We start from the raw sequence: 12,609 nt of genomic DNA on the forward strand, positions 1-12,609 counted from the left end.
CCCCCCCCCCCCCCCCCCCCCGTCACATTTTCTTTGACTCATGCTAAAGTTTGTGTTAACAATCTTTAACGCAGATACTATTGGAAGTGACCTAGGATGTGTATTGTCCTAACTTTCCAAATATGTCGTAAGAGTTAAATGTGCGTTTAATCAGGTTGGTTGGGCGGCAGTTAAATCCCATGTGTGTTTCAGGTCCAGCGCAATTAACGTGGTGAAGATCCTGAGAGTTCTGCGAGTGCTCAGACCACTGAGGGCCATCAACAGAGCCAAGGGACTAAAGGTTAGAACACTCACACATATAAAAACACGTAATACACACATAATCTCCTCTTAACAAAAGACCCATGTACTCACTCTCATTTTTGGTGTGTTTTTCAGCATGTAGTTCAGTGCGTGTTTGTAGCCATCAGGACCATCGGCAACATTGTCATCGTCACTACGTTGCTCCAGTTCATGTTCGCCTGTATTGGAGTACAACTCTTTAAGGTAAAGAATTAAGGAGGGAAAGAAGAAGAGGCCTCCCTAGACCCGCAGGCCTCATAAATATCATCAGTGATAACCTTGTAATCTTTTTTCTTTTCTTTTTTTCCAATACTGAGTCCTAAATATCTATGTTTTTCATTAGGGCAAGTTCTTCTTCTGTTCCGACAGCTCTAAACAAACTCAGGCAGATTGCAGGTAAGAGATCTTTCCTGCACGCAAGCTTGTTAACTTTCTCTCATAGCATAAGTGCTGGATTAAACACGTGAATATATATGTGTGTGTGTGTGTGTGTGTCTACTTGTATTTACAGAGGTTTCTACATTAAGTATAAGGACGGTGATGTGGGGAAGCCTGAGAGAGACCCGAGAAAGTGGGAGAACAGTGACTTTAACTTTGACGATGTCCTGCAAGGCATGATGGCTCTGTTTGCTGTGTCTACCTTTGAGGGCTGGCCAGGGTGTGTGTCAACATACAAACACAATACACATGTTTATTGACCTGCATATTATATGTATACTGTTTGATTGCTTTTTCAGCCATGCAGCAATGCCTGCCTACCAATCTCCACCTTCCTCCTTTCCTTTAATGAATCGCCCTGCTTCCCTGACCCCCTCCCCCAGGTTACTGTACCGAGCCATTGACTCTCACACTGAAGACGTCGGGCCCATCTACAACTACCGCGTGGTCATCTCCATCTTTTTCATAATCTACATCATCATCATTGCCTTCTTCATGATGAACATCTTCGTCGGTTTCGTCATCGTCACATTCCAGGAGCAAGGAGAACAAGAATATAAAAACTGTGAGCTGGACAAGAACCAGGTAGTGTTTGTGTTTTATATCAACTATTACTGAATTTCTGCACGCCTTTGTGTGCGTATAACTGCAGTTTTATGTATTTGTTTAGCAGCAAGATAGACATGAAGTATGACGTTTCAGGTTACAGTAGAAGGCAGAGTGGGACACGCTGTTCTGACTGAAGTGGGAATGTAACTTCATGTAACGTCATTCAGGAGGAACAAGGGAGAAGAAGTGTGAGCCAGGCAGTTGGGATGAGACATGGGAGAATCTGGAGAGGCTGAACGTGAGGTTTAGGGGCTGAACTACTTCAGGACTCTAGCCAGGAGTCAGCTGCAGCTATTCAGACAGAAGATGAGACTAAAGCTTAAAGAAGGATCTAGGCCAAGACGCTGCTGCTGTGTTATCTGTGATCCATGTCTCAGCAAGAGCATGGAAATGCACAGTGAGGATGGACGAGTAGTCGGGGGTGGAAGAGCTTTTTTAGACTGCCAAAAGACAATCCTACAACTTTTCCTCTATGATAGTCTAAATACAGAGAGGCAGAGTAATGAGGAATCACAGACGTACATCACCAGACAGAGGCTGAAGGCAAATGTCTGTGTTTTTGTGTGTGTAACAGCGGCAGTGTGTGGAGTATGCTTTGAAGGCACGTCCGCTGCGACGCTACATTCCCAAGAACCCCTACCAGTACAAGGTGTGGTATGTGGTCAACTCCACCTACTTTGAGTACCTGATGTTCACACTCATCCTTCTCAACACCATCTGTCTGGCCATGCAGGTGAGTCTCTCACACACATACACAAAATGGGGAATGGACAGTCAGGTCTTTAGACTACTCCCATAAAAAAAAAAAACTTTCTTTGTGGACATTAATGTTTGACATGACATTGTTTGTGTCTTTGCAGCATCATGGACAGACCAAAAATTTCAATGATGCCATGAACATTCTCAACATGCTCTTCACTGGACTCTTCACTGTGGAGATGATCCTTAAACTGATAGCCTTCAAACCCAGGGTAGGTCCACTTCTCTAGCTGCAGAAGAGAATAACATTCTTGTACAGTAGAGTAGATTAGAATTACAGTAGAAGACCATATCAAATAAATGTACAAATCTACTACTAACCAATGAATAGTTTAGAATAGAACAGTCAAATACATTTTAGGCATTGAATGACATTTATTAAAAACTGCTTACTCATGTTGAATGGTATATTCCTAATCCGCATGTAATTTCCTCCAGATGATAATTATGATATCATGGAATTAAAACATGATTAGTAGACTGCAAGGCGAGTTTGTTTGTACAGCACATTTCAACAACAAGGCAATTTAAGTGCTTTACATGTAACCTAAAAAGCAACATAGGGCAATATAAAACAACATTTAAATACAATTAAACAACAAATGAGTTAAATAATAAATAATAACAAGGTAAAACAGGACAGTAAAAGTTAAAGTTCAGTGGAAGATATCATTTTATTTAATAAAAGGCAGTGGGAAAAAGAAATCTGTCAAGCTTGTTGTACAAAAACAGAGCTTTTCAACAGACCTGCAGTTTTCTGGGATTTGTTCCAGATATTGGTGCATCAAAACTAAAAGCTACTTCTCCATGTTTAGCTTTGACTCTGGGGACAGAAAGCAGACCTGTCCCAGACGACCCGAGAGGTTTGGATGGTTCATAACGTAGCAGAAGATCAGAAATGTATTTTGGCCCTAAACCATTCAGTGCTTTATAAACCAATGGCAGTATTTTAAAATTACCTCTTTGACAGACAGGAAGCCAATGTGAAGACATCATGTGGTTTTTAATTTCACTGCTCCTTAGTTACCCTGCTGTTGTTGCTATGGAACTGTGTGGGTTTATTGGTCCAATCTTAGAACTTCCTGGTGCATCAGCTATTTAAACAGTAACAGATGGGGGAACGCTTCCCCCTATCACAGCAGGGTTAGTGGAAAACATAGTTTAATAGTATATTTATCCCTATTGGTGCACAGTACAGGTTGTAAATCAAAACATTATAAAGAGTTATAGAAAAAGTAACAAAAACAGATAAAGCCCTTGTACTTCAGCTGACTGACTGATTCGTTCATATACCCTCCAGCATACCTTGCAATAGTGCTACTGTCACCTTTACATATTCTGGTCATTTTAACCATTATAACCTAATTCAAACTTTTTAGTGTGTGAGGGAATTAATTTTAACGTTTGTTTTATTTTATACTTAAAGTTAATTGCTGGATGTTAGTTGTTGGAATTAATGAATGTCATGCCACAGAAATGTCAGTATTTGGGAGCCAGGGTTTTCACACTACTAATTAAAACTTAATTCTTTTGTCTTTCCAATTAGCTCCAAAATCCAAATCATGCTCTACAAAATGTGTCTTTTTATTACGATAGATGGTTATCTTATAATAACTTTTGAAAATAATGATCTACTCGGACCATTTAGTCTGCGTAACATGATTTATAGTATTTTCAGGCACAGGCAGCTCCAGTTGGAATTTGTCCCCTGACTGTGCAAGACAACTTTTAAGGCTTGGGAATTGACTTCATGCTGCTCTGCATTCTGCTAATGTAATGTTTACCTCAAGTAATGCTAAATTAATCTGCCAGATGTTTAAAAGCAGTTATGCAACTTTTTCTTAGTAATTTAGTTTATATAATAACTTCAAGGGCAGCATGATGACATGTTCCCAAGCCTTGTTGATCAATGTTAATGAAAATAAATCAGTTATTTGTGTGTTTTTGAGTTGCAACTGTTGGATGTGCCTTGTTTTCATCGGTTTTCACTTCAATAAACTCTTCCTTTAAACAGTCGACACGCACAGGAGCAGCTTGCTAACACTTTTACTTCTCAGGTGATACAGTCTTCAACATGTGGAATCAGTCTCAGTAACATTTGCTCTGTATAGAAGATGTGTGCTAATGCATTTGAATTTTTTAACAGGTTTTACTGGCTATGCTTTCTTCTTCGGGGGAGATTCAGTCACATGGATTTTTTAAAATGTTTTTTTGTTTTGTTTTTGTACTGTGTTGTATAGTTATGAACATCTGAGCGCTAGTGTTAATTTTGTCAGCCATTTAAAAATTTAGTCCTAGTCTTTGTGCTGTGTCAAATGTCCTTGTTAGTTTTTGTCATATTTAGTCCACTGTATAGGCTACTATTTTTTAATGAAGTTTTAGTTGACTAAAAGCCTGCGTATTTTAGTCTGATTTTAGTCAAAAGAAAATCAAAAGTATTTTAGTCTAGTTTTAGTCAATAACCATCATTTTAGTCTTTTCTAACTCATTACTATAATTTTGATTAGAATTTTGATCAATCTGTTCTAAAGAAAATAGAGATTTGATTCGAATTTTAGCTGTGTTCTCATTTTTATTGCAAAGGAGACATTAACTTACCTCAAATCCCAGGTGGTTAGCCTTGATATGTCTCTTCAAGTTCGTAGTGTTTTTTACAAAAATCTAATAACCACATCAGTGTGTGTGGTACATAGCTTTTCGGGGAACGCTTTTTAAAAAAAAATTATAATAATAATAATTTTTATCATCATATGTAGCCATTTAGCAAAAATTACGCTTCACACAACAGCTGCAGCTGTGTTTGCGACCTGACCTTTCTTTTTTCCATGAAAGGGAAGAATTTTTGCGTGCCGCTGCGGGGAGCCCCGGTGATCATTCCCTCTGGCTGGATGAAGTCTGACGCTCAGCAAATATAGAGATCAATGGCAATAAAGCAAGCTGTCAATATTTTAGAGACCCCCCGAAATATCACAAATCATGCTTTTAGGGGAGCTGATATCTAAGCACCTCTTTCTCCCTAGCATGTTGTGTTCATCACCAGAGTTCACATCCTCCACAGTAACGTTTTCCTCATGCACCAGGCGTCACACCGGTCGGCCAGCATTCAAAGCACAGGAAGAAAAAAAGCTGAATGAACACTGTTCAAGTGAAAATTTAGAGGGAGAAAATATGGTCTCCTCACTATACTGACAAAAAGAAAGAGAGATTTTATTAACATTTTTATTGTATGAATTACATTTTAGTCTCCTCATTTTTAGTCAACAGTATAGCATGTTAATATAGTCACAGTCAGCGTCTAAGGACATTATCGCCGTCTCGTCATCGTCTCGTTTTTGACATCTTGGCTGTCTCTACAAGTTCAGGTATACTAAAGTCATGTCTCTACATGAGAATATAACACAGTCTTTCTAAGATACAACTCCTTTTACAGTACATATAGAATATTTTTATTTTACCAGCCGATATAATACTGTTTTGGCCTGAAGCTATGTGGATGTTTTTCATAAATACTCACTTTGCACGCAATAAGCTAAGTAAACAAAGTGGGCTTTCAGTATAATCGTTGCCACAGCATCACTGAATCGCTCCAAGATGCAGATGGGAGACTAAAGTAACTGCTATCTAACACGACTTCCTTAACACACCAGGGAATTCAGCTGCTCTTGATGAACAGATACTGCAAGGGAAACAAGTTGATTCTGTTAATTAGAATTAGAATTCTTTTATGTGTTGGGTCATCAGCTGATTATTTTCTGTTTCCTCAGTGTACTGTACAACCTCATACTACCTTAATAGGGCTGCGAAGTAGCAGCAGATGTTGTTTTCCTTCTAACCTACCTTTCTTACCCTCCCCCCTCCTCCTCCTCTTGCTCACCTCATCCTGTGTAGGGGTACTTTAGTGATCCCTGGAATGTGTTTGATTTCCTCATCGTAATTGGCAGCATAATAGACGTCATTCTCAGTGAGATCAACGTAAGTACGATGCCCAATCTCCCTCCTTGTCGCTCCCTCTTTCTCTCTGTCTTGTGCCCTCTTGCTTCTTCTCAATCTTTCATTCCCTGCCACTCTCCTTTCCTTTGTGTCTACTCTGTGTTGTGCTGTCTCTTCTCTTCATCTCTCTCCCTTCTTTCTCTGCCTTCTTCTTTCTCTTCGTTCTCCTCTTTCTTCTGTCCCTCCATCCTTAACTCCAAGATGGCCACTGCTACTCAGGGGACCCCCAACCACAAGGGTTCCTGAGCAAGAACGAGCTTTGTCCTGGGTTTCATAAAAAAAAGTAGAGGGAGCAGATGCAGGGTTTAGCTTTGAACACAAAAGGTTTCTGTCTTGCGTCCTCTTTCCTTATTCCTTACAGTATCTGAGATGTTGTCTGGGTCTTTTTTTTTTTTTTACTTTTTGTCAGACTGTGACTTGTCCTCAGGTTTGATTCCCTCACTAACTGAACTAACTCACTGACCAATCTCAAGACTTACACATCTTTTCATTTTTTTAACTACAGCAACAGGGGCGTTTTTTAGTTGTGATTTTGTTGCAATATGTTCTTTACTGTTGTTGTTGTTGTTGTTGTTGACATTTTCCTCTCATGGACAAGCATGACCGATCGCCGCTGCTCTTCCTCTGCTGTCCATCACTCTTAGACTGCCCCTTCTTTTCTTTTTTGCCGTTTAATTTTGTTGATTCTTTCCCTCTCTCCTACTAAAACTCCAATGCTCATGTATATAATGTTTTTATCTTATTTTTCTCCTCTCTCCTTTACTTTCTGTTCTTTCCATTTTTAAATGTCTTATGTTCTGTCCTTTTCTTCTGTTGTTTTTCTGTTCTTTCCACCCCTACGCAGCATTATTTTGTTGATGCATGGAACACATTTGATGCCTTGATAGTTGTGGGTAGCATTGTTGACATAGCGATCACTGAGGTTAACGTAAGTAGTCCAACTCCCTCCCTCCCTTCCTGCCTGCCTTGCTCTGCCATTCCCACACACACAAACAGGCCGACTGCCGATACCCATCTCGCATGCTTTCAAATGATGGAAATGGAAACTTCAGCTGCACCACATTTGAACTTAAGAGATGGCTGAAGTCAGTAAAAACAGCCAGATGTAGTGCATTCAAAACAACACAGTGCCCTCTGAAGGGTTTGTGTACGTATGAAACACAAAATATTCCGTTGTACTTTGACCCCTGAAATCTAAGTAATAATTTGGACATGGTCAGTTTGATTTATAATTAATGGCTGTTGGGGAGCTAACATCATCATTACAGATAATGCAAAATACTATCATTATTTTGTTAAAATTTAATGTTTGTAACATTGGAGACTGCAAAACAGCAGATTTCCTAACTTACTTATTCTCAATGTTCCCCTTCCCATGCCTGCACGTTTATCTTCAGCACAGTAATACGGCTGCAAGAAAAACTTTGTTTTCTGTTGTTTTGTATAGATTTTTTAATATTTGAAACTGCTTCAGATAGGTATTCATGCCTCGGTCTGCTGAGCATCAGCATCAAAATCTATTGCATTCACCTATAGAACCTATTGCATTGTCTCAGCACTTGGTTTGGTTTCACATTGGTTTTGTTTAGTCTTTTATCATTGCCACAGGGGATAGTGTCCATTCCCCTGGCATGATGGGCACTGTATAGCATGACATCTAAAAGGTGGTATATCCAGGCCTGGCACTGTATATAATGTTTGCAGAAAAGACCACATTTCCGCAAAAGAAAGATTTTCTGGAAAGAAGGAATGAACACAGATTCTACAAAGATGTTTTCACAAAAGGTCATGAAACTCTATCAATTCAGAAATCACCAGGGAAATTTTTAATTGAAATGTGAAAAATACGAGTTACAGTTTTTAATTTTTTTGTACGACAATAGCAATGCACAGACATTGGGAACAATTGGATCCATAAATGGATTTACTCAGGACCCATGAAATTTATGGAAATGTATGTATGAATTCATTTATTATCGACATGGAGGCCCTATAGTCAACAGTGGGGCTGAATAAGAATGAATATCCCAAACACAAGTCAAATGTTGAGTGTTTGTCGTATTTACATTTCAGAGATAATTGGTGTTTTATTCATGTGATATTCAAAGTGCTAGTTGGCAGGAGAATAGTTTGAGAACTGTGCTGGACAGAACTCCACTTCAGTTAGCCTTAGAAGAGGATACATTTGCTGTGAATGCTGATTTGCCAGAGAAGAAAATAATTTTGTGCTATGGTCAGACTGGCCAAAAAGCTGAATATCATATAACAAAACAAGTGAACTGTGAACAAGCTTATTTAAGATAGTCTAAACCTTAATTCCATCTGATGCCTCAGCGTCAGTCTGCTTTGCAACTTTGCATCTCTAGTAGCAAAAATGCAGTGAAAATTCCTCAGGGGACTAAATCATTCTGTGAATCATCTTCTAAATGCAGTACTTTATTGTTAAATGTAGGTTATTATTCCTTAATAACTGTGCCAGTGTTTAACTGCAAACTAAACCAAACAAGATTGATCCTTTAAAGAATTTGATATTTTTATCCACATCCACTAAGTCAATGTACATGGACGTAGAGTTACATCAATTATAGACACATTTTACTACATGGGGAGATATACGCTTTGCCTGCTGCTGGTTTGAGGACATGAAGATATGCCATGGGTAAACCGGTATGTTCCCCCATGGTGAAATGCAGTGTGTTTCACCCAAGACAGCACTGGTCAGGCATACTAATAAGGTTAGTGTATCCCAGGGGTGTATGAGCTTGGCAGTTGTTTTTGTGCCTTTAGAAAGGGAATCCATTTGTCCCCATGAGAGGCTGACAAAGTTGCTTATAAACAACACTGGGTTATTTTCAAACTGTACTTGGATATTGTATGTTTTATTCAGTTATTCTATCTAGTTATCACAGGAATTTGATATCAGGGGGAATCACAAAACAAATCATAAATGTCTATGATCTGTTGTTGCCTTGCAGACAATGAATTTGTCTGACCTTGAAGCAAAGTATATTGTGTAGAAAGAGAGAGAAAAAAATACATACATAGACACTTAATAAAGCCTGACAGAGTGAAATATAACATTTCTTTTGGGAACAGACAATCTTTAACTACTGATCGATTAGCCACCTTGAAACTGAGATTAGTTGGGCCGGAGATATACATCTTTGTCATCTATACAAGTCACTGATGTTGCACTTAACACTTTGGTTTGGAGTTTGCCTTTGATTTGGTTTGATTGATTTGGTTGATTGGTTTGCAGTTCTTTCTGAATGATTCATTTTCTTTCCTCTCTCACCCCTAACCTAAAGGCATGCCCCAAGTCTTTTTTTTTCTTCATTTTTCTTCTTCTTCTCTGGTGGTTTTTAATGATTTGGGTGTTAAGATGCCCAAGCTACCTTTTCTATTTTTTTCTTTTTTAAGAAACCCTCCGCACTTCAATCCTGTGAGAACTCTTGACTCTTTTTGAACTGGGACCCTGTCACTCAGACATTTTAGATTTTAGCCTGCTACTGCATTTCATCAGGCACTAAAGCACAAGTGAATGCTATTTAATGTACTGAGCAATGCAATTATAAACTTATAGTAGCAGCTTGCCAACAGCTAACTCTCATTCATTGCATTCCTAAGTACATAGTGAAGTGCAGTCACAGGCCAGCTTTTAAAATGTTCACTTGGCCTTTAGTAAATATTAAATGGCCAAAATATCTTGTTTGAGTGCACCCGCTTCGCTGCCTGTTGGGTGCTTGTTGACTTAGATTAGCTGCACTTTTGTGGTCTTCAAATCGGAATACTTTTTTTAATCTTGGGTCTCTAATTCTCCCCAGCAACCTGCGGGTGCTTCTTAAATCTTACATGGTTTCTTTTAAGTTTTTGGTTTATGGTTTGAGTAGAAGTAGTGTGAACAGATTGGTAGTGGTTTGCTCTGAGCGGTGTCTTGCAGACGATACCAGTATGGACTGCATCTATTTTCTCTTTTTTCTTTCTCTATATTCGGAATGCCTCCTCCTCTCCTCTCCATCTCTCTCCTTCTCTTTCTGAGCTTTTTTCAGTTCACTTAACTCTTCTTTTATGGATGTTTATCTCTCTCTTACTCTGTCTTCTTTCTCGTTGGTTTGCAGTGCTGCTTGCTCACTGGAAATGCAAGCTGGGTAACATGGGTCTCTCATACTTTTCATATACCCTAAGAGGGTCAACAAATTATCTGCTACATTTAAAAAAAATGATTCTGATATGAGTTTGTTGTGTATTTTTAATCCCAGCACATTAAAATGAAATGGAAATGCACTTTTATCTTGCAGTATTACAATTTACAATATATGGATCAAAAGTAAAACGGTGTATAAACCCCAAATCAAGGGTAAGAATGTTCTCGAGAAACCCATGTGACCTACTGAACTGACTGAACTGATGACATTTTTGCTCGAGAACATGACATGTAATGTGAGAAGACAGCTCGTTAATTTTAAATGAGCACATAAATTTGATGAGCTGCAACTACAGTAACTCACATCTGCACTGTAGCCTGAAAAGACCTTTTGGTTAAAATAACACCCCATGCACAAATCCTCCAGGGCCACAAGTCCGCTGTAGTCTCTGTAATTTGTTTTGTGTCACAAATGAGAAATATAATAATGAGGAATGTTTTTAGTTTAATCTAATTCTGGTTCACAGCTTTGATTTTATATATATATATTTAAATTATGCTTAAATTGACCTGGCCATTTGTTTAATTCACCCTCACACACACACACACACACACACACACACACACACACACAGACAAACTCACATTCTCTCATATTTCAGTTTTAACTTAGTCTGCACTAAGTGTGAATCAGTCCCATCTTACCTCCATGTGTCCTTCCTTCCTTCCATCCGTCTCTCCGTCCTGCCCATCTTTTCCAAATCATCCTTGTCACCCTTATATCCATCACTCTTCCCTCCCGTCCTTCCTTCCCTTCGTCCTGCAGTTGTTCTTCCTTCCAGCTTTCATCCCTTCGCACCATAATGCCTCAGATCCTCTGATTACACATGTACACCAATACATATCCTCTCTTCACTCACTTTTTCTCAACCACATTGTTAACATTTTGACAGCAAGAAATAATTAGTGTCCTCATGGCTAGCCAATTATAACATACATACATGCTTGTAATACAAGTTTGTAAGTATCAATAGTAACCTATTATTCTGTGTACATCATTATTGTATTTGATCATTAAGTTGTGTGTATGGCTCTGTTAGAATTCCTTTAAATGCTTAATTCCGTCTTTCCTTCCTTCCCTCTTCTCTCGCTATATTCTCACCCTCTGTCCTTTATTTCCTTGTTTGCTTTCCTTCCTTTACTCCCATTTCCCTGATTCCCTAATCCACATTTCCTTGCAATTTTTACTCCCAAATCCCTTCCACTTCTTTCTCTTTTGTTGCTTTTTTCTGACTTTTCTTCTCTCTCTTGCCTCTTCCTTCCTTCAAGCATAATCTTACCTGCTCAGGCCTTTCTTTATTCCAGTTTGGGAATAATGAAGCATTATTTTGTGGTAAGGTATGTTAACAGAGCCAATACCAAAGCAGAGCAAAGAGCTCCCGAGTCATAGATTGAACTATTAGTTAATCTATCACTCTAAGCACTTTAAAATGTTGCAGTACAAGGGACGACCAGTGAGTGTCTCCCTACAATATGTTATCTTTGTGCCTCTAAGTGTTATGTAAATAATTGTGAGCTCCAATTTCCAAAAGTATCTAAAATCATCTGTGTCAGCAGTGGAATTGACCGAGATGATTTTAAATTTACTGTGGTATTCAAATGCCTCTACCTGAAAGTAGATTAAAGTTGTGGTCTGGTTAATTAAGAATTACTGGATCACAAACAAAGTTACTTTACTTTTAATTTTACAAGGTCCAAACCTCTCGCTTGGGTCTTGACTATTTTCAGGTCAAAGAACGGCTTGAATAACACACATTCAATGAAGGCATTATCCATTAATGCCAGGATGAATTTGGTAAACATAGCCTGAGTTAAGCTGAAGCCTCAACCACTGTTACTGTACTGTAGTTCAGCTGGTAGAAAGAAAAACGGATAGCTACAGAGGCGCCCCTCTATCCCCCACCATACATATAAACACATGGGCTCACATGACAAAGGCTATTTTGAAAATAGACACATACACAACCAGCTCTTTTCTCCTTTGTGGCTGCCCTGGACTATTATTCATTATTTTTGTCCTCAAGGCGTTAGACAGCAATTTCCAAAATATCTTACACTTCCTACATGTTTCAATCTTCTAGTACTGTTATGAGAAGTGATTTAGCCAGATGTGGCCCTCACAGAAGATGGGGCCAGTCTCTATATGCAGTAATATTTTACGGAATACTCCCACCTGGCCCATATTAAATTAGTATTTTTTCACCTTTTCACCTGCACGTGAAGTTTGATCAGAGAGTCAACCCTCACTAGCTTGGTGTTTTTTGAGTTATTTTTTGTCTGGGCTGGTGCAAGATCCTCACTACTTTTCAGATTGAAACAGACAGACA

At 38.8% G+C, this 12,609-nt stretch overlaps 1 protein-coding gene across 6 annotated transcripts in view; it reads left to right on the forward strand.

The window, feature by feature from the left end:
* Nucleotides 1–12,609, forward strand: part of cacna1c (calcium channel, voltage-dependent, L type, alpha 1C subunit) — a 152,229-nt gene that overhangs the window by 108,944 nt on the left and 30,676 nt on the right. For all 6 annotated transcript variants that reach the window (XM_046071682.1, XM_046071688.1, XM_046071683.1 and 3 more), the window contains 8 exons: nt 193–280; nt 379–486; nt 626–678; nt 794–940; nt 1,104–1,305; nt 1,904–2,062; nt 2,190–2,300; nt 5,977–6,060. In XM_046071682.1, coding sequence (XP_045927638.1) covers nt 193–280; nt 379–486; nt 626–678; nt 794–940; nt 1,104–1,305; nt 1,904–2,062; nt 2,190–2,300; nt 5,977–6,060 — 952 coding nt within the window. The remainder of the gene's footprint in view (nt 1–192; nt 281–378; nt 487–625; nt 679–793; nt 941–1,103; nt 1,306–1,903; nt 2,063–2,189; nt 2,301–5,976; nt 6,061–12,609) is intronic.

This window comes from Micropterus dolomieu, linkage group LG16, assembly GCF_021292245.1.
Source record: "Micropterus dolomieu isolate WLL.071019.BEF.003 ecotype Adirondacks linkage group LG16, ASM2129224v1, whole genome shotgun sequence".
Taxonomy (NCBI): Eukaryota; Metazoa; Chordata; class Actinopteri; order Centrarchiformes; family Centrarchidae; genus Micropterus; species Micropterus dolomieu.